Source organism: Ixodes scapularis, unplaced genomic scaffold (genome assembly GCF_016920785.2).
Source record: "Ixodes scapularis isolate PalLabHiFi unplaced genomic scaffold, ASM1692078v2 PGA_scaffold3__209_contigs__length_174095766, whole genome shotgun sequence".
Lineage (NCBI taxonomy): Eukaryota > Metazoa > Arthropoda > Arachnida > Ixodida > Ixodidae > Ixodes > Ixodes scapularis.
The window spans coordinates 50,245,869-50,272,271 of record NW_024609868.1 but is presented as its reverse complement, the minus strand read 5'-3'; the positions used below and the strand labels follow the sequence as shown (position 1 = coordinate 50,272,271).

General features: G+C 45.5%; 1 protein-coding gene across 1 annotated transcript in view; it reads left to right on the top strand.

Annotated features, from left to right (window-relative positions):
• The window catches only part of LOC8025455 (germ cell-less protein-like 1), a 28,783-nt gene extending 9,320 nt beyond the window's left edge, over window positions 1-19,463 (top strand). Inside the window, exons 8-14 of the mRNA XM_029976520.4 lie at window positions 331-418; window positions 1,179-1,310; window positions 2,589-2,658; window positions 3,870-3,945; window positions 5,415-5,476; window positions 10,700-10,874; window positions 17,731-19,463. Coding sequence (XP_029832380.4) covers window positions 331-418; window positions 1,179-1,310; window positions 2,589-2,658; window positions 3,870-3,945; window positions 5,415-5,476; window positions 10,700-10,874; window positions 17,731-17,862 — 735 coding nt within the window. The 3' untranslated portion in view covers window positions 17,863-19,463. The remainder of the gene's footprint in view (window positions 1-330; window positions 419-1,178; window positions 1,311-2,588; window positions 2,659-3,869; window positions 3,946-5,414; window positions 5,477-10,699; window positions 10,875-17,730) is intronic.
• The last annotated feature ends 6,940 nt before the right edge of the window (window positions 19,464-26,403 follow it).

Here is a 26,403-nt window from a genome sequence, read left to right as displayed (position 1 = left end):
GGGTATAGGAGAGCCGCGCAGAATGCGGTAGCATAAGTTGTAGGAAGAAGAAGAAGAGAATGTGTCGCTTGTCAAAAGTCACACACCCACCGTGAATCGGTGACATTTTCTGGCGGCCGAGCTCTTACACCCAGAGTGTTTTTAAGACTAGTGGCACCCTTTGGCAGGTACACAAGATTATGCAAACACACTCGTCGCAAACAATGACAAGTTGCATTTCTGCTAAGGCCTCTTTTTTATTTTTATTTTGCTGTATATTTTTATGCATGCAAGTACAGCAAGTGTCTGTATGTTGACCTGACTATGGCATAATTTTCATGTCCCTCACAGTGGGCATACCTCAGGGAACATGCCTGCTGGAAAGGGGATCAGAAGGAGGCCTGCCAGCAAGCCCACAAGTACTTCAAGGAAAGAGAGCGTAAGCCTTGTCTGATCCGCCTCTTTAAAGCTCTCTGCGGATCTCACTGTTGCTCGTGTGGTGTTTTATGAAGCCACCTTTTTCTGTCTTGACGCATGAAGTTGACACGGCTTTTGTGGCCATGTAGCATAAGATGGGCGCCTACGAATCACTGCAGTCATTGCTAATGTCAATCACAACCACCGTTTTTACAACTATTTTGATGTGCCATTACCTGTAGGATGATCTTGTGTTCAGCTCTAAGATATTTTCCAATTTTCATTTGAAAGTGCTTTTGGTCTTCCCCTGTATCTCTCATTTGTCTGACTTTTAGTTATTTTTTTAAACTCTGCTCACTAAGTAGAACCCGAAAATGCTCGAAAACAGGGGATTTTTGTGGGTGTTATATCTTGTTGAATGGATAACATCACAGTGTGCACATTATTCACGTTTCTGTCTGTGAAATATCCTTTTTAACGTGACATATAATTGCATATTTTGCCCTAACCGCCCGTGTTTCAAAGATATTCGACGTGCACAGACTTTGATTCAGAAAAGGATTGGAATAGCGTTTCTCACTGCGTTTGGCTTTCAGGTGTTACATGATTTACATTTCTGCAGATGAAATAGCCCCTTCGCATTATACATAATTGCACATTTTGCTCTAACTGTCGCTTTTGAGATATTTTGCATGCACAGACTATGATTCAGAAAGGGATTGAAACAATGTTTTTTTACTGCATTTGGCTTTCGGTGATAAAAGGTCCTTTTCATGTTCCAGAGAGTGGGAGCTTCGTTGCAAGCTTAGAGGGTGAGGAGTACGCCGGAGCGTTCGAGGCACTCCGAATAGAGCACCTCATCAATCATCCTCTCGACGTCGAAATGTTGGAGTTGGACAACATCATCTCAAAAGGTGACATATTCTCCCGACCAATTTGTACTCGCTTGTTCGCTGGTTCTGCCCTCATGTCCGCCACGCGTGAAAGAATTTTACAGCATTCGTTTGAATGGCATACGGGCTGGTAGCCTGCACGGGGGCACAAAATTCTTTAGTGCTGATTGCTCATGATGTGCTACTGCTTCACTGTGTGCCATTGCGTCATGGGAAGCATCCTTTTGTGCGGGGAATTTCCCAAAGGGTCAAAAATGGACATCGATGCAGACGACTGAGTTGGGGACGGTTGTTTGTGTATGCCGTCTCCCAACAGGCGCAGCGAGCAGACAGTATGCTGGGTCACAAACAGGTGACCTGGTCGTCATGCTTGTCGGGAGGTGGCGCTGTAGGAACAGTTGTTGCTCACTCGGTCACCTGCGTCAAACGTCTGCCGTCGAAAACAGACTGTTTGTCTGCTTGTCGTGCTAGTTGGGAGATGGCGCCACAAAAACAACCGTTACCAACTCTGTCGCCTGCATCAAACGTCTGCCGTTAACCCTGGAAACTATTTTTATCTTGTTTTTTTTTGCAGGAAGGGAGCTATGCCTTGAGATTTCATAGAAAAAAAATCCACCGTAAAATGCACCTTTGACGAAAGTCTTGGTATGCAACGTTCAGGCGCCGATTTTTCTGGCCCATTTTTAAAGCCAGGCCGGGGAATTATGCTACCTTATAGATTGGAACTTTTGTGCCTGGCTGCCTTAGATAATGCTCTGTTGCCATTTTACTGGCATATGCACTAGCTAGTTTATTTTTGCTTATAGTTTAGTTTTGTGACAGGGTAACTATAATGTTCGAGTTCTGAAGGGTAGCCATAATGTTCTGCAAGTGGTTCTGAAGAGCTTTAAAGTAAGGCCAAATCTGTAACAGAAACTAAGAATTCATTGTTGGACGAATAAGCTACACTTTCTCCACAATGTCAGGAATCGTATGGTCATAGTTTCAAGTCAGGTCAAAACATGTTTTAATTTTCCAACAAGATAATTATTCAGGCAGGGGTCCCAAAGTTAGAGTTCGGTGTCATAATTTATAATTTGCGGACACGATACTGGGGAAACTAGCCCTTAACAGCTCTGCTGTAAAAAAGAACATGATACAATTCCAAGTGAGGAAGAGAAAGTACAGAAACAGTTAATAACGAGATAAGGCTGCCTAATTTGGATAAGCAGGTCAACACAAGTGAGACTTATCAAGGAATAGCTGGGGAATGGTGCCGTTGACTGGTCGTCCAACGTTTTTTCATGTGGCTAACTGCAGAATCCTTGTACCCGGTGTTCCGTAACCAGTGGTACTCCATGCTCAAAGTGGACCAAGGCCTGGACAAGGGGTGAGATTCTCTATTCATTCATTTTGTCTCATTTATTTGTATACATTGATCTCTCCTAAGTCGCTTAGGGTGGAGGGATAACAGTCTCTAACAAATGTGTAATTAAGAAAAGGATAGTAGCACCAATGTATGATTTATTTATTTATTTATTTATTTACATACCCTCAAGGCCCTGGGGGCATTACAGAGGGGAGTGAGTGAAAAAAACAACAACAAACAGTAATAGAAGACATGGAATAGGTCACGGGTCACTTTCGCAAAAATAATTAGTAGCAGCACTTTTAAACACATTTAACGAGGGTAATAATATTAATGACGCCGGAAGGTGGTTCCACTCTGGTGATGTCCTAGGAATGAAAGAATCGTGATAGGCTGAGGTTCGAGAATGAGGAATGCTGACAGTCCCAGGCAATTCTTAGAATTTAGTCTTCTTGAGCTCTTTTGATGGGATACGATAAAAAAAAATTGTATGCTTTTAGCTTGGTTTCGGCAATTTTGGGGGGACTGAACCCCTTGCAAACAGTTGGTGAGCGGCCGCTGAGCAGTGCTAACTTCTGAGACCAAAAGAAAATGATTATTTCTTGGTGGAACTGGGGATGGATTAAGGGGCTGTATTGGCTCAGGAGTACCAAAATAGGAAGTGCAAAAAAAAAAAAAAACACTAGAGCCAACAGCCACTTGCGGCATTGGATGTGTCATGGAAACTTTGTAATGACATAATTCTTTTCATGAGTGACAGTATTGTCTGGTTTTCTAGTATTAGCATCTGTTTCGTGGTCCCAGTGAAATTCATCATGTGACTGCAACTTCGAGGAGTTAGAATTAAGAAAAGTAATCAGTTCGTCGTCTTTTTTAGAGCAGAGCCTTTAGGCGCCCGTTTCTGGCTTGAGCGGCGTCGCAGTCGCCATCGGTGTAACCGTGCGTTGCATTATGGGACGCTCCCCTTGATGATGTCACACGTGACATCACGAGGGACGTCACAATATTCACTCGTGAAGGGCACGACCTTCACGAGGCCTTCACAAGTGGCGTCACGAAGGTCACTAGGGTCACGAGTGACGTTGAGAGGAAGGAGGAGAGTGTTCAGAGGAGGAAGAAGGGCATACCTTCATCTCTGCACCCTACCCTCCTCCTCCTTAAGAGCTGCACTCTAATTTGGCATTACAGGAAATTGTAAATGTCTTTCTTTTTCTTTTCTTTTTTTTTTTCAGGCCCAAAAGTATCAATGAGGATGAGTTCAACCGGTGTTGCCTGCGCTGTGGTCGCATTCTTAATACAGATGCACAGGTGAGTAACTTTGCATCAAATGCTCACCTGTGAGTGGAGAATGCTGGCAGAATGAAGCAGGAATGAATGGTGGTGGTCATTGTATTCTGTACCCAGTTCTGTGTCCTCTGGCACTTGTTGTGGCCCCCATTGCACATATAACTTCGTATGCGCAATGGATGCATCAGACTTGATTGATGCCTTAAATTAGTTTGAGCACAGACCTTTGCCACATTCCTTATATGTGGGACTCTGCATTTTGTGAGTTTCTTCCTTGTGAAATTCGGAGCGTGTGTTTTGAAGTTTATTTTTTGACACAACAATGCAATCCAAGATACAATAATGAAAACAGTCCAAGAAAAAAAGAAAGACAAAGTTATGGATATGGTGGGGTATCTTAACCAGGGGTCTCAGACTTATTGAGGTATGGGAGGCCAGGCAGCCCACCCTGAAATGGTCAAGGGCCGTCGCAGGACCAGGTGTGGTGGAAAGGGGTTACGTTTTAGCAGGAGAAAAACAACAACAAAGAAAATAGCGAAAATAATCCCTGGAGAGGGGGAACAAGGGGGACAAGGGACAAACACAAAACTCCAAACACAGCTAGGTGACTGGTGCACGGCCGAAAAAATCCGCCTGGTTCCAGTGGAGCACTCTACCAACTTTGCTAACCAGGATTTAGGTGTGAGTAGAGCAAACAGGTTTTATGCCTCATAAATAATGAGAACATTATTTATGGTGCACATAGCACTCAAGACATGAAAACGGTTGTTCGCAGCCACTTGGCGCTTGAGGGCAGTGTCCCAGGGAGCCGCATGCTGGCCACGTGTTTGAGACCCTTAATCTAAACGGACACTTTTTAATATTGGAAATAAAAAGCACACACAGTAACAAAGAAACAATAAAATGAAAGTGGTTTTGAGTTTGTTTTGACTAACATGGGGATGGGGGGGGGGGGGGTTCCAAAACCAGGGGCGCTACAAGAATGGACAGCACAACACAAAGCTTTTGTGTTGTGCAGTTTGATTTTGTCCCGAGTTCTAGAATTTTGGACGATGTTAATACAGTGGCAACCCACTTATAACAATAATGAGAAAACCCGTAATTTCAATCATTATTACCGATTATCATTGTATCTTGACTAGAAACTGATCGTTTCCAGTCTAAAAACTCTAGAAACTGATCAAAATTAGTAATACATCGTTATATGTGGCATTGTTATAAGTGGATTGCACTGTACAATGATCTAGTTTTGCCACACAGAGAACCTGACTGTAGAGAGGTCTGACTGTAAGATCTTGGACGAATTGGCGGTAAAGTTGAACAGAAAGACGAGTACAGAGGAGTGGCGGCTCGTTTTAGCTTACAATGCTTGCATCTAGATAAGAAGCATACCAGACTTATATGATGCAAGACAGAACAAGTGTGAGACAGTTTGAGTTTCATGTGTTCACCCCTTGGTAATGATCTGTAATGGTGCCTGTCATTCGCAGCATATATGGAGGTGGACGGGCTACAACTTTGGAGTTGATCTGATAGTCACCTATCAGGGGAGGTAAGAAAGCCCACTTTTTAGTGTGTGTACGAGCTCTGGTGTCCAAACAATTGTCTGGCTGCTCGGAGAGTTACTAAACTTTTGTAACAGTTTACGGTGCAAAAGTTGCTTTAGCTTGATAGTTCCTGCACTGTGGTGGTTCCCGCAATTTGGTAGTTTCCCAGCATTGGTGATATGTTGTCGAACAGTTGTAGGAGAATCTAATTAGTTTGTTCCTTTTCTTTTTACTCAGTTGCTCCATCCAAAAACTGCCACCCAATCTGGCACTAGTATAAAAATAAGTGCATCTTAATCCTACAGATAAAATAGAGAAACATACCAAATAGGGACAAAATAGGAAATTGAGCGTTTCTGGTTTCAGAAGACAAGCTGCACACAGTAGACTCTCATTAATTCAAACTCCACGAAGCCACGGATTTTGTTTTAATTATCACAAATTCATCTAAATATGACGCAAAATAAAATTATGATATGCCATATGAATGGCTACACATACAAAGCAGATATTTGATGATACATAGGCCACACATGAAACATTTGTGAAATGTATGACATAAATTTGTCCCTCTAAAGTGTTGTTTATTGCGGACTGCTTAGACAGCACATGACAACTCAAAACAAAATTAAGTTTGTTCACCTGGCCAAGAAGTTGTCTAATGTGAACTATTAAGCAGGGAACACATGAGCAATGGATACGGGCACCGCGCAGCAGTTTTTATTGCAACTTGTGCGGATGCTGTGACGTGGACTTATGCCATGTCACTGCGTCCGCGCAAGTTGATATGGCGATTTCCACGCGGTGCCCGTTTCCATAACTCGTGTGCGCCCTGGTTGAGCCCCGTTGAGTGCGCTTCTCAATGAGCACTGGTACACTGCGGAGAAGCAACACCCGCGGAAGCAAATTCCGCTGGTGTTGCCTCCCTGCAGTGCACCGGTGCTCGGAAAGAAGCACACTCAACGGGGCCGCAAGAACAATAAGTATGAATTACATGAAAATACCGTTGGAATTAAGCGGCTTATAAATACATTAAAAACAGCAGGACAACCAAAATTTTGAAATTAGTTTGAATTAACCAGAAGTATGAAATATCCGAGTTTGAATTATTGTGAGCCTACAGTACAATGTCTCCCGGTTTTATTCATGAATTTGAGATACATTTAAATATATTTTGGTGCTGAAGGGACAAACTTGTCGGTTTTTATGCGAGGAATTAATTGCATTAGTTTTGGTAGCGATTATTGCTTGACACCTCATTTTAGAGAAAAGTTTAAACAGGTCAAGCTGCATTTGAACAAATATGGTAGTTTTCTGCAGCCATATACAGGGTGCGGCCGTAAAAACTTTCGCATTTGGCACGCCTAGCAAAAATCGAATTTCAAACATACATACCTGAAACTGAGCACACAAACGTCGCTTATACCAAAGTTTTTTGCCTATTTTTTTCAGACGTCAACTCGGAGGCAGCGAATTATTAGAAAAATAACAAAAATGTCAGACGTGCATTTCCTATGGCCTATACCGGCCCGTTCGCCGCCTGCTATCTGGTTCGCGACGCCGCTCCTAGGTGGCGCAGTGAACACAAAAACGCGGGAAACGCCACACGAAAGGCTGGTGTCGGGCGAGATAATCGCGATAAAAAGTGATTTAAACGAAATATATGAACGATTGTTGAAATTACCTGTTTCAAGTCAAGTTTTGACAGATCGTCATGCAAGCAAGAAGACACCATGATGCGACGAGATCATTTATTTACAGCCTGGAATAGCAAGCGGTGCTGCTACCGTTGCAGACAAGTTCGTTTTAAGTTATCATTTCATTCTGATTTTTACAGGGCCGCCGTAGCACATAAAGTAATTTTTTTTCCATACAGTTTGGGTATAATTAACACATATGTCGCAAGACATTTTTGTAAAAAAAAAGAAATCATATTAATTGGAGCAATATTTACGGCGCTGGAGTCATTTCGGATGACCGGTGATAAAATGGCTGGTATTTGAGAAAGATAGTCGTCCTTTTGCTGGTTTCCCATTGGTACCTCTATCAGAGACCTCTACTTTGCTCTTCGCGTTCGGCAAGCAGCACGAGAGAAAGTAAGAGGGAAACTATAGTTTAAATTCCGTCAGGTAGTGGAAGTTGTGCGTTCATTCAATTGTTTATTCTTGAAAAATACATCCTCTGATACGCCTCTTCTGTCACGGCGATTTGAAATAATGTTGACGCTTCAGCGGCCCTTTAAACGACTAGGGTTCGGCCGATCCGGTGTGTCCGCCGTTTACAGACACGCAAAGCCGAAGTCGAGCTTCGTACTCCAGGAAAGCCCTTTCGCGCATCCCATCGTCGATCTCGAGGAACGCGCCCTCAATTTTTTCTTTCAGCTCTTCGATGCTGGGGATCCTCTTCTTGTAGACAAGTCCTTTTATAAATCCCCATACGAAAAAGTCGCACATATTTAAGTCGGGGGATCGTGGAGGCCAGTCCATATAATCTGATCCCCGACCCATCCACCGCCGAGGGAACGTGTTATGGAGCCATGCCCTCACACTCTTTGCGTAATGGGGAGCCGCCCCATCCTGCATGAATATACAGTTTTCTTTTGTCATGTGGTACCTTTCAAGCTCAGGGAGCATTTCCGTTTTCAGCATGTCCAAGTAGGCATCTGCGTTAACGGTGCCATCGAAAAAAAAGGGGCCCACTATGCCTTCACGCCAAATCCCACTCCACACTGTCACCTTCGGTGAATGGAGATGCCGTTCGTCCACTGCATGAGGGTTATCGCGAGCCCATATCCTGCTGTTTTGGCGATTCACACGTCCATCTAGGTGAAAGTTTGCTTCGTCACTAAATAAAAGAAAATGCAGGTGCCCCGGGTTGCTCTTAATTCGCAACAACTCGGCCTTGCAAAATTCTAAACGTCGGACGTTGTCGCCGTCGTGCAGGGCTTGGACAACTTGCATCTTGTACGGGCGCAAATTATTTTTCGCAGAATCTGTCGTACGCTTTTTTTCCGAAATTTCAAACAACCTGGCTGCTCGTCTTGTTGACAATTGCGGGTCGCTCTCGAAGACAGCAAGCACCGCTTCAATGAGCTCCTCATTTTTCAGCAGGCTCTCACGTTCACTGACTGGATTCTTCTTTTTAAAGTCTTCTCCACTCATAAAACGATTCGCCCAAGTCAAAATAGTCGGGCGTGAAGGCGGGCGTTTATGAAATGCAGTGCGAAATTTTCGCTGTGCTGTGGTCACCGAGTTCCGCTCCACGTACCACTTGACTGCCTGGGCACACTCACTTGCCGAGTATTGCGGCATCGCAGGGCGGCGCGGAAAATATCTTGATAATAACTGCAAAAGATAGTGCAACAAAAACAATAAATGGGAACAATCAAGATGCCTCAGCAGCGGCACTCTTGATTCCAAAGTTGAGCTTTCACCGGGAACGGACCCGTCAACAGATAAGCAGACGACAAAGGAAGACACACGTTGGTCTGCTTTAGAACATACTTTTATTAAACGAGGGCGGCCGCCAGTTTCTAAATTTCAAGTAAAAGTGCATAATCATTCACATATTTCGGTAAAATCACTTTCTATCACGATTATCTCGCTTGACACCAGCCTTTCGTGCGGCGTTTCCTGCGTTTTTGCGTTGAGTGCGCCACCTGGGAGCGGCGTCGCGAATTAGATAGCAGACGGCGAACGGGCGGGTATAGGCCATAGGAAATGCACGTCTGCCATTTTTGTTATCTTTCTAATAATTCGCTACTCTCGAGTTGACGTCTGAAAAAAAGTGGCAAAAAACTTTGGTATAAACGACGTTCGTGTGCCCAGTTTCAGGTATGTATGTTTGAAATTCGATTTTTGCTAGGCGTGCCAAATGTGAAAGTTTTTACGGCCGCACCCTGTATGTCTAAGCGAAATATAGTGTGAGAGTTGCTTCCTGTCTTATTTCCCTCTCCAAAGAGCACTATCAGTGACATTTTCTGGTATCAAACATATCTTTACTGTGGTCTCCTGCAAAGCATATCGGCAGAATCTTACTGTGTACTAACAGGGTGCCACTAGGCTCCTCCTCCTGCCCTTTCGTTGTCTCTAATGTGACATAGAAATTCATATTTCACTTAACACTGGCTTGTTCGTATTTATGTAAAAGGGGCCAAGTGATCCACTTGGATCCTCCATTCTTTGGTTGGCTGCACTTTCAATACCACCTAGAAGAGAAGGCCTGTGCCTTTTAATGTGAAAGCATTAACTTTCCCATGGAGCGAGCCGACGTCATCAGCTTTGAAGTTACGCCAAACGGCACCTAAACTCCCTTCTCCAAGTGAAGCCGAGATCTGACGGCTCCCAGCCTTGAAGCTGCGCGAAAAGCCTAGCTAAACAGCACCTAGTTTCCCCGCTCCCAATGGAGTGCAGTGAAGCTGAAATCTGATGGATTTCGGCTTTGGTCCCATTGGCTGGCGTGCATCATAGTTTCAAGGAACAAGGCTCCCACTGGCTGCTGCATGTCAGTTTAAACAACTGCCACTCCATGGTGCTGCGTGTCCGTGCCGCCAGCGCACCGGTTACACGAAGCGTCTGTTCGCCGAGCGAGGCAGTGGCTTCACGCCCAAGGTCAGCGCGGCGAAGAGAGCGCGCGCTCGGCCGTCGACGCAAGTAAGCCACAGACGAAATAACGGAGTGGAAGAATGACATGTATGCTTTCGCATTCACAACTCATAGGAAGTGCTTAGGTGTACCTCTAACGTTTCTTCTGGTGGATCCACGCGGTGCTGCCTATCTTGCATCCGCGTTGCCACAAGCAGCTCTTGTAGCTTCATGCATTGAAGCGGGTGCTAGCACTCGGCGACGCCAAGATGCAAGCGTCTGCCACTTTGCCACATGCTCTCGTTGAATTTCAGCGTGTTTACTGCTCGGGGCGGGTCAGAAATCCACCAACGATGACATCATGTGCAAGCGTTGTCTTCTACTTTGCGTTTCACCCTACGACAAACTGCGGCTGAAGCTACAGGTCATTCCAGCCAATCCGGCGTTGTGTACGTATCATGTGACTTTGCACCCCGTGCATCGTTGCCTTTGGGCCGCGTGACGTTCACGCTGCGTTGGATTGGCTTCGACGGCTCGTAGTGCTCTCTACGTTGCATCTGAACGAAGTATAGGTGGTATCATTCCTGCACACGCTTTGGGGGTTTGGGGGACGCGATCTCCTGCAATCTGGTACTCTCCGTGCAGGAGCATCAAGTTCCGGCGGAACGACCGCTCCGAACCCGACGTCCTACGGTCGGCGGTGGTGGGTGGCCGCAGGCACCTCCTCTACCGATTGGCCGTCTTCTCGGTCGGCCCCAACGGGGATGCCCACCCGCTGGCCTCCACGGGTCTGCGGTCGGCCACTCTGGCGCGGAACGCGGTGAGCGCCCCGTCCTTCGACGTAAAAGCATCTTAGGCCGCGACACGAGAGTAAACAGGGTGTCCACCAACCTGGAAAACCGGGAACTATAGGGTAATTTCGCGGGACTGAAAGTCTCGGGGAATTTCTGCTGCATTGGTCAGAGAGAACGAGCTTCCCTTTCTCTGAGTGTAAGCAAAAGACGCATGCGTTGCATGACATACACTACAATTCGCTTTGGCCGGCGTGCCGACACAAATCTTCTCAGAAAATAAGTCTTGGGCCAAATCGTCTCACCTTTGAACGAGCCCGCCAAGACTAACTTCTTTCTTGCCATTATTGCGTCCTTAAATGGACCTTTAAAGGGAAGCTACGGAGCTTCTTGAAAAAAATGAGTTAGAAGTGAATTCTAGTGTATTTTTACCCCGTGAACCCGAATACCCAAACCATTTTCTGCGCAAGTATTGTTAAATGCGAGGAAAACGCGAAAGACAGTCGCTGTACGTGACGTCATCGACGGATCTTTTGGCTGCCCAAGGCTAGGGAGGCGGGGCTTCAGCCCTATTTCGAAATTGCTCATATGGCTCTCCGGCGCGTCGCATATGTTATTTTATTTTAGCATCTGTTATTTTAAAGGCCAAATGAACGCAATTCAAGCGTTTTTTTCTCAAATTTAGAAGTGCCCATCTTCCCTTTAACGGACGAACCCTTTGCCGAATAGCTTTGCGCCGCGAGAGCTCGTCTTTTGAGCTTCCCCGCTCACTCCTCCATGGAGAGCTGTGGCATAGTTTCGGTTTCGATTGCCCCTTTGACAAAGTAGTGCATCTCGGCACTGCATGTAAATAAAGTCAACGCTCTCTTTGCACCCATTCGTCTTCGTGAGAGACCCCATTGAAACACAGACCTCCAATGGCCTTAAAAGGGCACTGACCTCCCAAAGGTCATATTTTTTGTTTTCTAAAACGATGGAAGTTTAGTCATAGACACGCAAAAAAAAATACCACAACGTGAAAAAAAAGTTTCCCATGCGCGCGCGCACCTTTTTATTTTTATTGCTTTTCTCTTCCTCATTTCACCTCCTCGCTTTATATTTGTGACGTAGTCGATTATGAAATTTGTAAGCTTTGTAAACGACATTCCTATAATATTTAATAGCGGCATTCGTAAAGCATGTATTTTAAAGCAATTGCGAGCGCACTATGGCCCTTCTTTTTGAAATACCGAAAATGAGGGTCCGGAGTGATGTCGCCTCCTAGCTTTTTATCTTCTTTTGGGAACCATGGCAGTGCTCAGCGCATGCGCTGAGGATGATAGGAATCGGACGAAGTTCCCTTTTTAGGAACTTCTCGGACTGCGAAAAGGAAATCGTCAAATGGTCAAAACAACTGGGTTTGGTGTTTGCGTACCATAGTTTCGGTTGCGACTCCACCGGGGCAGCCTTTCATGCAGAACCGGCGCAACATGGCCCCTCACACCGCTCACAAGAGTCCACCATGCATTCTCTTCGAACTCACACCGTTTCAAAGAATTTGAGATTGCTTTAAACTTCAAACTCGGTCTCAAACTCGAGATTGCTTCAAACTTCAAACTCGAAAGTGAAGTGTCGTCTGCTCACAGCGATAGGCGGCACGCACAAAGGAGAGTGGTTGATCAAGGGACGTCTACGAACACGGCACTTCGGGTCTGGATGGTTTGGAGGCTTGAGAGAGACTCGAGTTGCAGGGGTACTCAATCTTTGACGTCACTGCACTGGCGTGGATCGCGCGAGAACTTCAATTTTGGCTTTGGGGAATTGTCTTTTTACTTCACAAATACCGAGTTCCCAAGTTTCGAATTTTGAGGGTAATGTCCAGGCATCGTTTTTTATCATTTCGGATAATAAAAGAAATGGGATTTTGACTTGTCGGCGCCCTTTTTCAAGGACCTGGCTAGGCTTAGCAAGAAGTGTTAGTACGTCTAGCCGCATCCCATACCTTTCTGGCGGCTTGGCTAACACTCCAGAGTGCAGCGTTAGCCTCGCGGCTCACGGATAATTTAAGAAGTCCACTGAGGAGACGATGGAACAGGATGACCGGCCCTGTACACTTCTTCTGTACGCTGTCATAGTCCTGCGTTTATCTGTGCACAAGCTCTGGCACGTCGGGAGCCCCCAAAATTTGCCCCAGCACTCTATGCATATTGGTAGGCAATGCCTGGAGTATTATGAATGTCACATACAGTAGACCGCATATAACGTATGTCGCGGGAGTCGCGAAAATCCGCACTATAAGCGGTACCGCGCTATTCGTCTCGAGATCGAACCGTGTCGCCACCGTGCGGCCGAAATTGGAAACGCGCGAAAGCGGGGATACCGCCGTGCGTCGTCTGCTACGGGCGCACGTTTAGAAGCATGGATCTCGACGAGGCAAGCCCGTTTCAGGCTGAGCTTGACATTCCTTATTAAATGTTTTCTTTTTCTTGCCGTTTCTTCTTACTAAAGGTTGTGTTCTATCGTTTCCCATGCGTAGAAATTCAGCAAAGCTATTATTAATAAGTCGGAAGCTTCCATAACCTTAGTGTGTTGGTTTGTATACAATCGCTGGTCCCACATATTTTTGTTTACTCGCACAAACCGTGGCTTTCATAAAGTATTGAATGTTGAGTGGATCTGTGGTTTGATTAGAAAATTAACCCGACTGATCGTTATCCTTTAATGGACTAATCAATCAATAAATCCGTATGTTGATTTTTCGCCGGTCATATCGTGTCAAAGACGTTAAAACTACACATTTGTTACTGGTTTTACTATGTCATGAGTGGCATATTGCAATTTCATCCTAAACTTCACGTTGTGAGTCCTACATAAATATGAACACGGAAGCCTTCTAAATGAAATATTTTTAAAGTTATTATTTAAACAGTATAATCACCCTCGGTGGAATGACAAGCACTCTGAAGTGGTTTACCGTGCAAGCCAGTGTCACAAAAGAAATAAAGACGCCAAAAATAATAAAGCAGGCATTTTTTACTCCTTCTTGACTTTCTCGAGCACAAGACTCCAATTAACCGGCAGAAAAAAAAGTGCAGTTAAAGCAGGGTGTCGAACCGGAACCGAACCGAACCGAAAACCTGAACCGAACCGGTATTTTTTCCGGAACTGAACCCGAACCGTTATATTGTTATTGCGATGAACCCAAACCGGAACTGAACCGGAAAAAAAAAACGGTTACCGGCTCATCTCAAAACGGCTCAGCCACGCGCTGTTGACAATGAATGTGCTATCAATGCCATTTGTTTTTTAAGTGCCGTCAACTGACACACACCTCGCTTACATATTTTTCTTCTCCACTCAGTCTTAGGAATATAAACGCTGCATCCATGAATCTTGACAAACGCTGCATCCATGAATCTTGACATAGGAACCAGTATTGCGCTGGTCGCGGCTTGCACGAAAAAAAAAAATTGAAAAGCTGTGCAAAAAAAAAAAAAAAATTGCGTCACGGGATTTCATTTTCCTACAATCTCGTAAATCCTAAATGCTGCTGTGTGCTCATTTCATAACACGTTTCTAGAACGCGCGAGTTCTTGAAGCTTGCTTCCATCGGAATGAGAAAAGAAAAGGCTGTGGAGTTTGATAATAATGCATCCGGTTTCGTATAGGCACTTAAAAGCTAACGTATTTGTGAGACAGCGAAGTCTTCTGTTTTAATATTTATCCTATTACGTCCTTCTGGCGTTGCGTTCGGTGAAGTGTTTTTCATATTCCGTATCTTGTTTAATGAAAACTTCTTTAAGGGTCTAATTTGAGGTACGAAGGCTAGTTCAAATAAAGAAAGCTGTATTTTCTCCCCACTGTTCCTTCAATTGCTTACACGCCGAGGTGGCGGGATAGTTAGCGAGTTCTACTTGTAAGTGGGTTTGTAAGGAGGTCGCGGATTTTACAGCTACTGCGTCGGACCCAATTAGATGAAGTCCGAATGCGTAAACGTCGGTGAGGTTACCTTTGAGTGCACATAAAGAAACAATTCCAGGTAGAAATCCCTGAGCCTTACACTACGATGTATCCCGTTTCGTATGTGCTGATTTCAGATGTTTTATTTGTAATTTATTTTGATGTTGCAATTTATCATTTAAAATTTCCGAACCGGTTCGCGAACCGGTTCAGCGCCCCGAACCGGTTCGCAGATCGAATTAATCGAACCGGAACTGAACCGGAACAAAATAAATTTACCTGAACCTGAACCATAACCGAACCCGTATTTTTTTCGGTTCGACACACTGAATTAAAGCATTACTTGAATAATCTGAAAGTTCATCGATGAACTGCCCAGTCTCACGTTAGGTGAGGGCGGAGGGTGATCGGAAATTCTCGTGAAGCCTCGCTAGCCCTTATCAGTAAAAGAGTATCAGTGCGGCCAATGCTGTCTGTGTTGTGGTGCGCGTCGTTTGTTGGGTTTGCAGAGTCTACTGTGTTTGAATACAAGATTATTTAGCCAGAAATTTATAGTAGTAGCCTCTTGACATCCGCGGCCCTCACCAAGAAAATTGAAGCGGGTGAAACCACGCTACCGAGAAAAGCATTTAATAACAGAAACACTGCTGCGTTGCTCGGTCACATCCCTTTATTACAGCCACGGCAGATATATTAGAACAGTTTGTTTCACTTGTTTCAGTTGTCCTGCCAACCGTGCAGTATGCAGATCTTAACTAGAAGAGACTCTCTCCTCATCGCAACGCAGTCGATTTGTTCAGACTCCACAAAACTTATCCACACTATGGCACAGTAAAAGGGCAGAGGAACTCAATAGCATGGTAATTTCCAATACGGCGCTAACTTATCTTCATTATAAATATTTATATTACTGCAAAATCTAGAAGTTAAAAAAAAGCATAGAAGCTGCGATTTCACAGCCCACAGTACCAGTATTATGTTATCTGGGTTAGAATTACTGTTTTTTTTTTAATTGCCACGTTGATGAGCCAATACATCCATTTAAGAAAGAAAAAAAAAATATTTAACATAAATATTCCAGTTCAGCCGGAGACAGGCATCAGTCGTGGTGATCCATGCTTTCCAACGTCTGCCTAGAGCAGACGACGCACCCACAGAAGCGATTATATAAATTTAGGCCGCACGCTTGCAACACGATTTGATCTTCACTGAAGCACCGAACAGTACCGCATCCTTTTCCGCTAGAATTGTTTTCCCACCGATAGTATGCGACAAAATAAATGCAAGAATATCCGCCGTCTCGCGCGCGAACGTGGAGCGCCTATGGGGCGGCCGTTCTCCTATCCCCGCTTTGATGATGATGATAGCGCGACCGTAGCGCCACCTCTAGGTCGATCTCGAGGCCAATAAAAACATCAATTTTTCAGGCCAAAATACATGCCATGAGACAACTTACCTTTGTAAAACAATTTATTTTATATTAGATGAAAAATAAAGCTTAGTTTGAGGAAAGTCTTTATTTCACCAGACTAGTACACTTCTCTCTCAAGTGTGTCACCTATTTTGAAAGAAATGAGTGACTTTTGCCTGACGCAGCCTTTTAACGGCGTCGCGGGTTGCGGACGGACGTTGCGAGCGTTCAGGATTGCTAACCCTAATCACTTTTCTCCGGCGATGAAAACGCGTGAAAATTCGCATCCTTTATACAGTACGCGCCAGTAATACCTTCAACTTGAGCACAGGCATGAAATGCTCCAAATAAGAAATCCAGGCGATGTTTGAAAACACAAATGCTTAGAAAGCACAACTGTAGTCGAAGTAAACAAACACGATGACACGGGCGTTTCTGCCATCTTGAGAGCGCCGCCACAACATTGCCGCACGAGTAGGTGGATCTTCCCTTCTAGTACATGCTGGGTTATCATAGCGACACACAGCGAAAATTCACAGTCAAGGATAGCGCTTTTACGCGGAACGATGAGCTTCCACCATGCCGTCTACGTCGATGATCACAACCGACGCCATGTTCGCGGATAAAAGCAGCCGGCCCGCGACCGGCGTGCAACGCGCGCGAACACTTCTCTTCGACTTGCGATTGGTCTGTCGTTGCGGTTGTTTGTTTCCAACGCAGCGGAGGGACGCACGTATAATAATAACTCTATGGACGCACGCACGTGAACGACACGTGCGTTCGTCCCTCCATTGCTATGGCAACTGAAGCCTCTCTCTTCGCTTCTCCCCGCTTCTTCAAACAACCTCCTTGGCCCGCGAGTGCCGCTTGCGGCTCGCGCCGTTATCTTGTGTCACACAGGGAAGCATGCTCGCTGCACCGGTCAATCGGCGCGCTGTTCCCAAAACCGCACTATAACCGGTATTTCCCTTCGCGCGCCGGCATTTTAAGCGGTATGTAAATACATGGAGTTCTATGGGAGGCGAACCGGTGGTTTAAAAAAAGACGCGTTATACCCGGTCCTGCACTATAAGCGGTTACGTTGTAAGTGGTCTATACTGTATTCGAAAATGCGAGCACTGTATTTGGTCGTGACAGGATGTCATGAAATGAGGTTCACAAATCATGACCAAAACTTGGTGACCAATGGGTTTCCAAGATGCTTTGCACGTCACTACGCCACTAGGATCGCTTCGATTTTGCAAAAGGCCTATTCATGCACAAGTCTGTTTGCCTTATGAAATTGTACCTGATAAGTCATGTTTGCAAAAAGAAATATAAAAAAACTTTTCAAAAATTCTTTTTTTTTATGCAAAAGCTAGGCATGGTACAGAATTACTACATGTTTTCTAGGAGATAAAAAAGGAAATCCACCAAAACGTGGCAACGAAATACGAGAATAAAAATGCCCAGGTTTCTTTATCATAGGTGATACTGGCCACCATACCCTCTATTGTTCTAGTTGCAATACTAATGACCTTTTTTTTTCTTTCTAGGAGACTAAGGTGTTGACCATAGAGAAGGAGTTTAAGTTTCCACTCATCATCAGTGCAAACTTCCTGGTGACTACTCCCCTATCCACGTCTGCAGCCAGCGAAGCAACGGCGGCAGAACTGTCTCGGAGCTAAACGCCACCTCCTTGCTTTTCTCGCATTGTGTCTTCAAACTATGGACAAATTTTTCACCACTGCCAACACGAGGATGGAACCGGATGCCTGTCTGCCCACCCGCAGCAGCTCTAGTCATCTGCTAGATGTGTGCTCTAGCCAACTTTACTGTGCATTCATGGGTTCAATGATTACATTTGGTTCTTTGTAATGGTGTCTGCAATATTGCTTCATGGCATGGCTCCTGTATAAACATAATTAGATTGTGTGCAATATTTCTCTACATCAGAACACAACTCATACTTTATGCGGGTTCAGTTTTATCATTTCGAAATTTTCTTCACTAATGGGGTATCACGTTGATGATTATAGCCGTGATTCAAAATGGTTACTGACAAGCGGTGTGACCACCTAAGCAGACATGTGAATCGACATAGATCCTTTGTGGTTGGTGATGTGTTACAATGGTGAAAATAATGTTTGATATTTGTTATGTTGCTGAGCTGATGAATCTATGATGTCTCATGTTAAAAGAGCCCTGCTGAGCTGATGAATCTATGATGTCTCATGTTAAAAGAGCCCTGCAAAATTCATTGTGCCTAGAGGTTGTTTCGGGTGACATTAGCATGCTGCTCTTCGTGATGTGTACTTTAGCCGTCCAAGTTGGTCTTGTTGGAGGGAACCAAAATGAAACAGTCTAGCTATGTACTAACCAGACAATGTACATTAATTATATATACAGTGGAACCTCGATCATGCAACCCGGTTTATGCGACATCCCGCATTTATGATGAATTTGCCCAATCCCGACAACCTCCCCATAGAAATACCTACGGTAATGTATTAAAAGTTTGGTTTTCATGACACGTGATTCTATGCGTCTTACGACGTTCCGGTGGGAAATGCGCGAGGCATTAAATGGCTGCTTGAGGAGGGGGGCGGCGGCACGGCAACGCGGAAGAGTTCTGTGCGCCGTTTTAGAGGGTCCAAAAGCACGCCACCGGCAGCCCAAGGCAGCTGCTGCGTTGGGTGGGAACAGTAGACGGCGCTTTCCCTTCTCCTCCCTGGGTTATGAAATGCCTCGGCGTTTTCACATTCCGTCCTTGCTCCGCTCATCCCATCATTCTCTCGTCTCTCATTCCGACGGTTTTTTACTTCATCAAAGTACAGCAGATTATTAGCTTGGACATAATTTAAAACCTCCGCTTGTTTTTTTTTTCGCGTGAGGCCGATCACTGTGTTTGTAATTATTGTTCTTTCGGATGATACAGCTCGCGGAATGTACGACGATTTCGCCCGGTCCTGCAAAAGTCGTGTAATCGGGGTTCCACTGTATATATATATATATCTGTATATAGTACTTACTATATTTTGTTATGCAGCAGTAACGGCATGCGCTCATCACGCTTGTTAGTTTTTATTTTGACGCTCTCTCTTGTTGTCTCGGTCAAGTTGGTTCGGCGGAGTGGAAGATAAAAAATATTAATATTGGCTGGTATTTTATTATTCTGTTTTATAGATTTGATAGCTTTAGAATTTATGTGAAATTCAATGAACCTTTCCTCGTATTTAGACCTTAAATAAATAACAGACTATGCCATTCATAGCTCTGTTCCTGCTTTTATGTTGGCTCTTTATTGCTGAATTTTGGAAGTGATCAGTCTTGAAATGCCGCGGTGGCTTACTGAAGGTCGCTTTTTTTCAACTTTGCCAGCATTACTTTATTAATTTATATTTGGTCAGAATATCATTTAGGGCAGAGATGTAGTGATGAACTAATCAGTTAATTAGTCTAGTGTGGAGTCCGAGTGTAGCAAACAATGAATATAGCCATGTGAGCAACACAATTTCAGAGATTTATTGTGACGCAGAAATAGTATATTTAATGAACTTTACTGACCCTCCTTCAGAATTATAATAAATAACAATACAGACAGCAGGACATAGATTTAAGCTAGAAATTTGCTTGTGTTTGATTCTGCTGCCTGTGCAAACATGGCAATTTATCTATTTACCTAGGTTTACCAGATGCAGTGAGTTATTTGTTCAACAACAGCGAGCCGCGCTGCACTGAACACTCTTTCAAACAGATGGAGGCGTGACAGGTGCACATTAAATCCGTGACAAGCTCATAAAAGGGTCCACCTTGGACCGATTAATGGGTTAAGAAATTAGTCGTCAATTAGGTTATTAATTGGTTCATTAAGCTAATTTATTAATTTCGCTGCCCTAATTGAAATTTATAGGGTGTTCACACTGAATCCTAGCACCGTGAAACAAATCACAAAAATCGGCACCTGCACATACAAATCTAAAATTTTCACAAAACATGCATTTCTAAAAAAATTTGGTTGTGTGTATGATTATACAGCCTAGAACTTGGTCTGCGTCAACAGGTGAGGGGTGTTCTAGCTGTGGATGAGAAGTGTAGCCAGTGTAGTACAACCACTAGCCATTAGGTCTTTAACGTGCATTACGCAGTAGTGATACATGACCGCATGCCGGTACAATGCTCATCCAGATCGAAACGGGCAGGGGTGGGGATTGAACCCAAGATACCTGGGATGCCAAAGCAGTGGGTAGATGCAAAGCCCAGCCGCCTTTGGTCTCTATCCGCAAGAGCGTCGTCCGCTCCTCGCGCAAGCTCTGGCGTTCGGCGTTCGAACCATGGCGTGTTTTGTGTGCATTTATTAGGAGCAGTCGGAATATTACGACAGTGCATTAAAAAAAAAAATTATGCACTCACCATACAATTTTTTAAGGACTGGCTGCAACGTGCTTTTCGGATATTCTGATGAAACAAAAGTGCGTTGGCCGGAAATAAGGAGAAATTTAAGCGACTGTATAGTAGTGTGTTGCGGGGTAAGAATAACGGGTCGCGCCCCTCCCCCGAAGCTTTCTGCTTACCACGATTGGTGGTTTCCTCCTCTCTGCTTGCCTCCTCTCCAGCATTCACTCTGCTAAAGTGGAACGAGTGGAGGGCTTTGTGGGAGGAGCTTGTTTTGTTGTTCTTAATTTAACCTCTAACAGACCATAAGCAAAGTGAACTTCCCGTCTTTTGAAGCAAAATGCAAGGGGAGTTACGTAATCGCCGACAAACCACCTGCCTACAACACCATAGCCATAGCATATGCCATCCAACTTTGTTTATTTACAAATACTCTTCGGGCCCCAAGGAGTATTTGCATTAAAGAGGAGTGGTTGGTTAGTGCTTGACGACTCACCACCCCCCTCAATTTCCTCCTCGCCGTTTTTCCGCAAGACGAAAGGGGGAAAGAAGCCCTCCTTTTACGTCGCCATTTAGGATAACAAAATATTAGTCTAGCGGCCAGTTAGTAATCGCACAAAGAAACGCAGAAGCCGCACCACCGTTCTTCCCCACCTCCCCCTTCTTGACACTACACTTCACTCTCTGACCCTTGAACTTCAAGTACCAAAAGTGCCGTGGATACCACGTGCTCGTCGGACCAGTCATACGCTTATCTCTCCCCACGTGGTTCCGGTTCTGCCCACACTTACGTGCAAAGAGCGGGGTCGGGCGATGAAGGGAAGCAGTTGAATGGTCCAGCCAGCACGTAGCTCCCACCGAAACGTCGGCTTTCGGTCGAACAAAGTAGAAACTAAAACTGACGAAAGTCATGACGTGGCAACACGTCTTGGCTTGCGTCACGTGGACATCACCAGGATGTCCACGTAACAGTGAGACCCTTTTTTTTTTTTTAAATCTGTTTCGGTTAAAAAAATATCACTCGGTACGTCGGCCTAACTTTCTTACCATACAACATATTTGCGCAGTCCATAGTGAAGCCAAATACCCCACTGCCTTTGCTGCTGGCTCCCAGCAAACTGGCAATGCCATGGGTGAAATGGTTCTCACTCTCCGACAGCTTCTTTGTGGCTAGATGATTTTATATTTTTCTTGAAGCAGCAGTGAATTTTTTGTCATCAAGCAAAGCCCCACCATCCAGATGATCTTAGGAACACTGTTTCTGAGTGCAAATTAATGACGGCTTTGTGAACAATTTGTTTACAAAGTTGCCATTGTACTACAGTCAAACCCACTTATAACGAACGTGATAGTTCCGCGAAAAGTGGTCGTTTTATCAGTAGTTCGTTATATCTGGAGTTCCCTTTAAAACATTATAAATAAGGAAAATGAAGCTAGTTTTGGTAGTTTCACTCTGCCAGCTCTTTATTTAAAGAAACAGTTTGCACGATTCTAACGGGCCCCCAATTCTAACGCGATTGCAGATTTAGCTTTCAGATAAATAAAAAGTAAATTGCTGCCGATTCTACCGGGCTTGTAAAATAATGAAGATTGACCACATGCCTCATAGAACAAATTTTATGAATCGCACTCCACCACAAAAATAAATGCCGAGCACTAGCCCGACGATGGTTCTTCGCTGTCCACAGAGATAATGAATACTTGCTTTGGTCTAAAGCGTTTTAAGTGCCGCGCTTCCTGCGCATGTACGAGTGCGCGGCCGTCGCCTCTGGCAGGTTCGTCTTTCAAACAACACTTTGCGATCTCGTCGGGTGACTGGGATTGCGAGCCACGCAGTGCTGCTCCGTTGTCATCTTTTTCCGCCAGCGTGATGCCCTTTAAAGCCTCTTGGTGGATTCTTTTTTTTTTTTACCCCTATCTTAAAACGACAGACACGAGTCCGTAGGCGCGAGAGAACGTGCATAATACCAAAATGGTGAACGTAAAAAACTCACGATGGCGATGGGGCTAGCCAACTTGTACCGAGCATTCAGCTCTTCTTGAGCTGCACACAGTTTGCATTGAACCCATTGAACGAACGCAAACAAACGAACGCAGCACGGCAGGAGAGTCGTGAGGAGAGTTGACCCTCGTCCTCTTCTCCTTCCCGCGCACGCACAATGAGCAGACTACGAGACCCAGGAGGACGTTTTTGCTTTTGTAGTTTTGTTTTTCCCCGCCGCGATGCTATGAAAATGACCTTGAGCGTCTCGCGGACCGCCGCGCCTGGGATCTCTTCCCTTTTTTTTTTTTCTTTTTTTTTTTTTTTGAAAGCGGACTTTGTGTTCGTTGTAACAGTATGATGCTTTGAAAAACGGTCGTTTTATCTGGACCAATTTTAATGGGTATGGCCTTGAATTCGTATATTTTCTGAAAGTTGGTCGTTATAACCGATAGGTCGTTATATGTGGGATCGTTATAAGTGGGTTTGACTGTATGTGAAACGAAGATAGGGGGTAAAAGGAACATTGTTTGGTTTGGGTCGGTTTAGGTCAGGCACATGTTGAAAAGATAATTCGGGCTCTGGCCATGTATGCATCCAGCTATTTTTCACTCTGGTCGGGGTTGCAAATTCCTGGGAAACTAGCGCAATGTGGGGGAAGAGGTGTACTTGTGTAGGAAATTCTGGGGGTGCGTCAGACTCCACCTTTCAGGGTGTTAGGGTGTTTTGGGGGCATGTTTATACCGTGAGATGTTGGCATGCCACAGGCATGCCAACATCTTACGAGTTCTGCAGCTTTCAATGACCAGAAAGGTTGGAATACATGGCACAAGGAATGCAAGTTCTATTGCAGTCACTTTCCCAGGTGCTCCTGCTGGCTGCAGTGAAAACGTTTCAGTTTGGATGTTTCACCAGAGTTTGAATCAAGATCATCCCCTGTGCATGCTCCTCACTCTGTTTGACTGGGACCAAAAGCTTCAGAAATATCAAGAGGGTGTCACAAGTTCTTAAGAATATATTTTTTTCCCAGCATGTTTTAGTTCAAAAGTTAAAATAATTCAACAGGGGACAATAATACAAGGCATGCTCACTGGTTGGTATGTAAACCTTTCTTTCAGCTCATCTCTGGAGTACTGTTCTTTCTTCTCTGCAGAAAAATAACCAACAGGTGAGCATTTTGTCTGCTGCTTTTTTTTTTTTTTTTGCATTGATGTTTATTTGTGCACATTTTCGTCCAGCTTGGCTACTTCAAACGTCAAGATCAGGATACAGTGAAGTATGCAAAAGATTTTTGGAAATATTTATTTACTGTAGGGGCATTTTGGCTCCAGTCGAACTTGAAATAGAGCTGAACACTGCGTAAAAAATGTGGAAAGAACCCATTTACAAGCATGGTGCTGCATCTGCACAAGCGGTGCTGTATGCCCCTAATATAACTGGCAGGCTTCCACTTGCATTTGCCTATTTACTGCTCAAGCAAAGATGTGCCCTGCAATTTATTTCTTCATTGAACAAATATAAGGGAGGCTGAGGAAAAAGGCCGATCAGCTTTACGTGGCCCCAGCTCCCACCTCTACAAAGGAAGTGGCGATGTTAAAGGAAAATATACAGTAAAGTGTTGTGTGATAAGAGGGCTAGTAATAAAATACAAAGGAGCATGTTGTGAGCAGTAGGTATCAAGAATAGTACCAACTAGCTCTCAGCTTTCACCTTATAGTACAAAATTTTCAGTAAAGGGCCTGAAACTTCCGCAAGCAAACATCAACCCAAACTTCAAAACCAAAACATAGACATTCCAAAAAATTCTACACAACACTGATGCACATTAACTATTTAGGCAAAATATGTAATAACAAAGAAAAGGTGATGCACAATAAAATATTCAGTAACCAGCAAAATCTGACATGCACTGAGCAGACATGTGATGACATACACTGTGATGTAATGTAGAACACAGCATTAATATACAAAATAGGCAGTGGTCGATGCCAGGCACACATCTTGTATCGGTATAAAGCACTGTAATTGTTGTGTTCTGTATATTGCCACGCGCAAGGCTGAGAAAGCAACGCTCGGTCACGGTCCTCCAGAAAGTTCCCGTTTATTCATGTACCGCACGTAACTTCTGTCATTTATCCCTGCTTTTGTTTTCTAGAAAGTGCGTGTTCATTCTCGCCCCGATCACGCGACGCTCGAACCGCTTTCGCCGAATCTTCGAGATAGCGGCGCACTCTAGATAAGAGGCCGCCCGCGACCTTGTCGAGTCAGTCTCGCCCTAGCGCTCGATTCTGCTGACACGCCGACTTCGACGCCCGCGACGCTCTGCTTTCTTCTGTTTCCTTCTTTATTTTTGGCACAAGTTCGCCACATTAAACGTTTATTTATTTCTGTTTATTTCTTGTTTATTGGTCACGACTCACCACCCGTGACATTCTGGTGGAGGTGCGGGGTACCGCATGTTCGTGCAGCGCAGCCCTCCGAGTTCCCGCAGTACAAGTCCGAATCCAAGCTCCCGAGGACCCAACGAAGACCAGATCGAGACTCGATCAAGTCGCCGCACCCAAGGGCTAAACCCGGAATACGGACTTCTACCACCCAGGACCAGGCAGCCGACGATGGCCAACCAGTCGCAGACCCCCGCCGCTCCTGCCGTCGTCTACCTACCCGTCGCTCCTCGGACACCGGCTCCGTTCCACGGCGAACTCCACGAAGACGTTGAAGATTGGATCGACCAATTCGAACGCGTCGCCCGCCACAATAGCTGGACCAACGAGCAACGGCTGCAAAACGTGTATTTCTCGCTCGAGGGGACTGCCAGAAGCTGGTACGAAAATCACGAGTCTTCATTGACATCCTGGGACATTTTCAAGAGCCAGCTGAAGGCGACATTTGTCAACCAGCACCGCCGAGAGAGAGCCGAAGACTTACTGCGTACCAGGACTCAAGGCCCCAACGAGAGCATCACCGGCTTCGTGGAGGATGTTCTCCGCCTAAGCGCCCGCGCCGATCCTCAGGCTACCGAGGAGAAGAAGCTGCACCACCTGATGAGGGGTGTGAAAAGCGAGATTTTCGGCGGTCTCATCCGGAATCCCCCAACAACAGTCAACGAGTTCATCACGGAGGCGACAAATATGGAACGGGCCTTGCTAGCCCGCGCCAGACACTACCAACGACACCCTGGCGTAACTACTCTAGCGACATCTGGATCCGACCTGGGCACCACCCTCCCCGACATCCGTGACCTTATCCGTGAAGCCATCCAGGAGGAGTTGAAGAAGTTGCTACCTGCTGCCACAAGCCTGGCTACGCCCTCAGTCGCCGAGATTGTCCGGGAAGAACTTCAGCAGGCGCTGCAGCCAGAAGTTCTCGCCAGCGCCGCTCCTGAACCACCGAAGCTGAGCTACGCCGCAGCTACCCGACGACCACCGCCCCCTGCTCACCCGTATACGGCGCCACCTCGACGTGAACCTCTAGCGCCGCAGTATTCACGACGCCATGAAGATCGGGCGTACGTCCGCCCAGAACAAGCTGCTCCACGAAAGACCGACGTGTGGAGGACGGCCGATCGACGCCCGTTGTGCTACCACTGCGGGGAGGCCGACCATATCTACCGTCGTTGTCCCTACCGGCAAATGGGCCTGCGTGGGTTCCACCCGAACGACCCACGCCCGAGGTACGGCGAACGCCCTCACGACATCGAGGAGTACCTCCGACGTTCGCCCTCCCCAGTGTCGTCTCTCCGCCGTGAAGCCCGCTCCCCTTCGCCACGACGTTCAGCCTCCCCAGCGCCACGATCCCGCCGAGAGAGCCTGTCTCCCCTGCGTCGTCGGGAAAACTGAGTGCGGCAACGCCT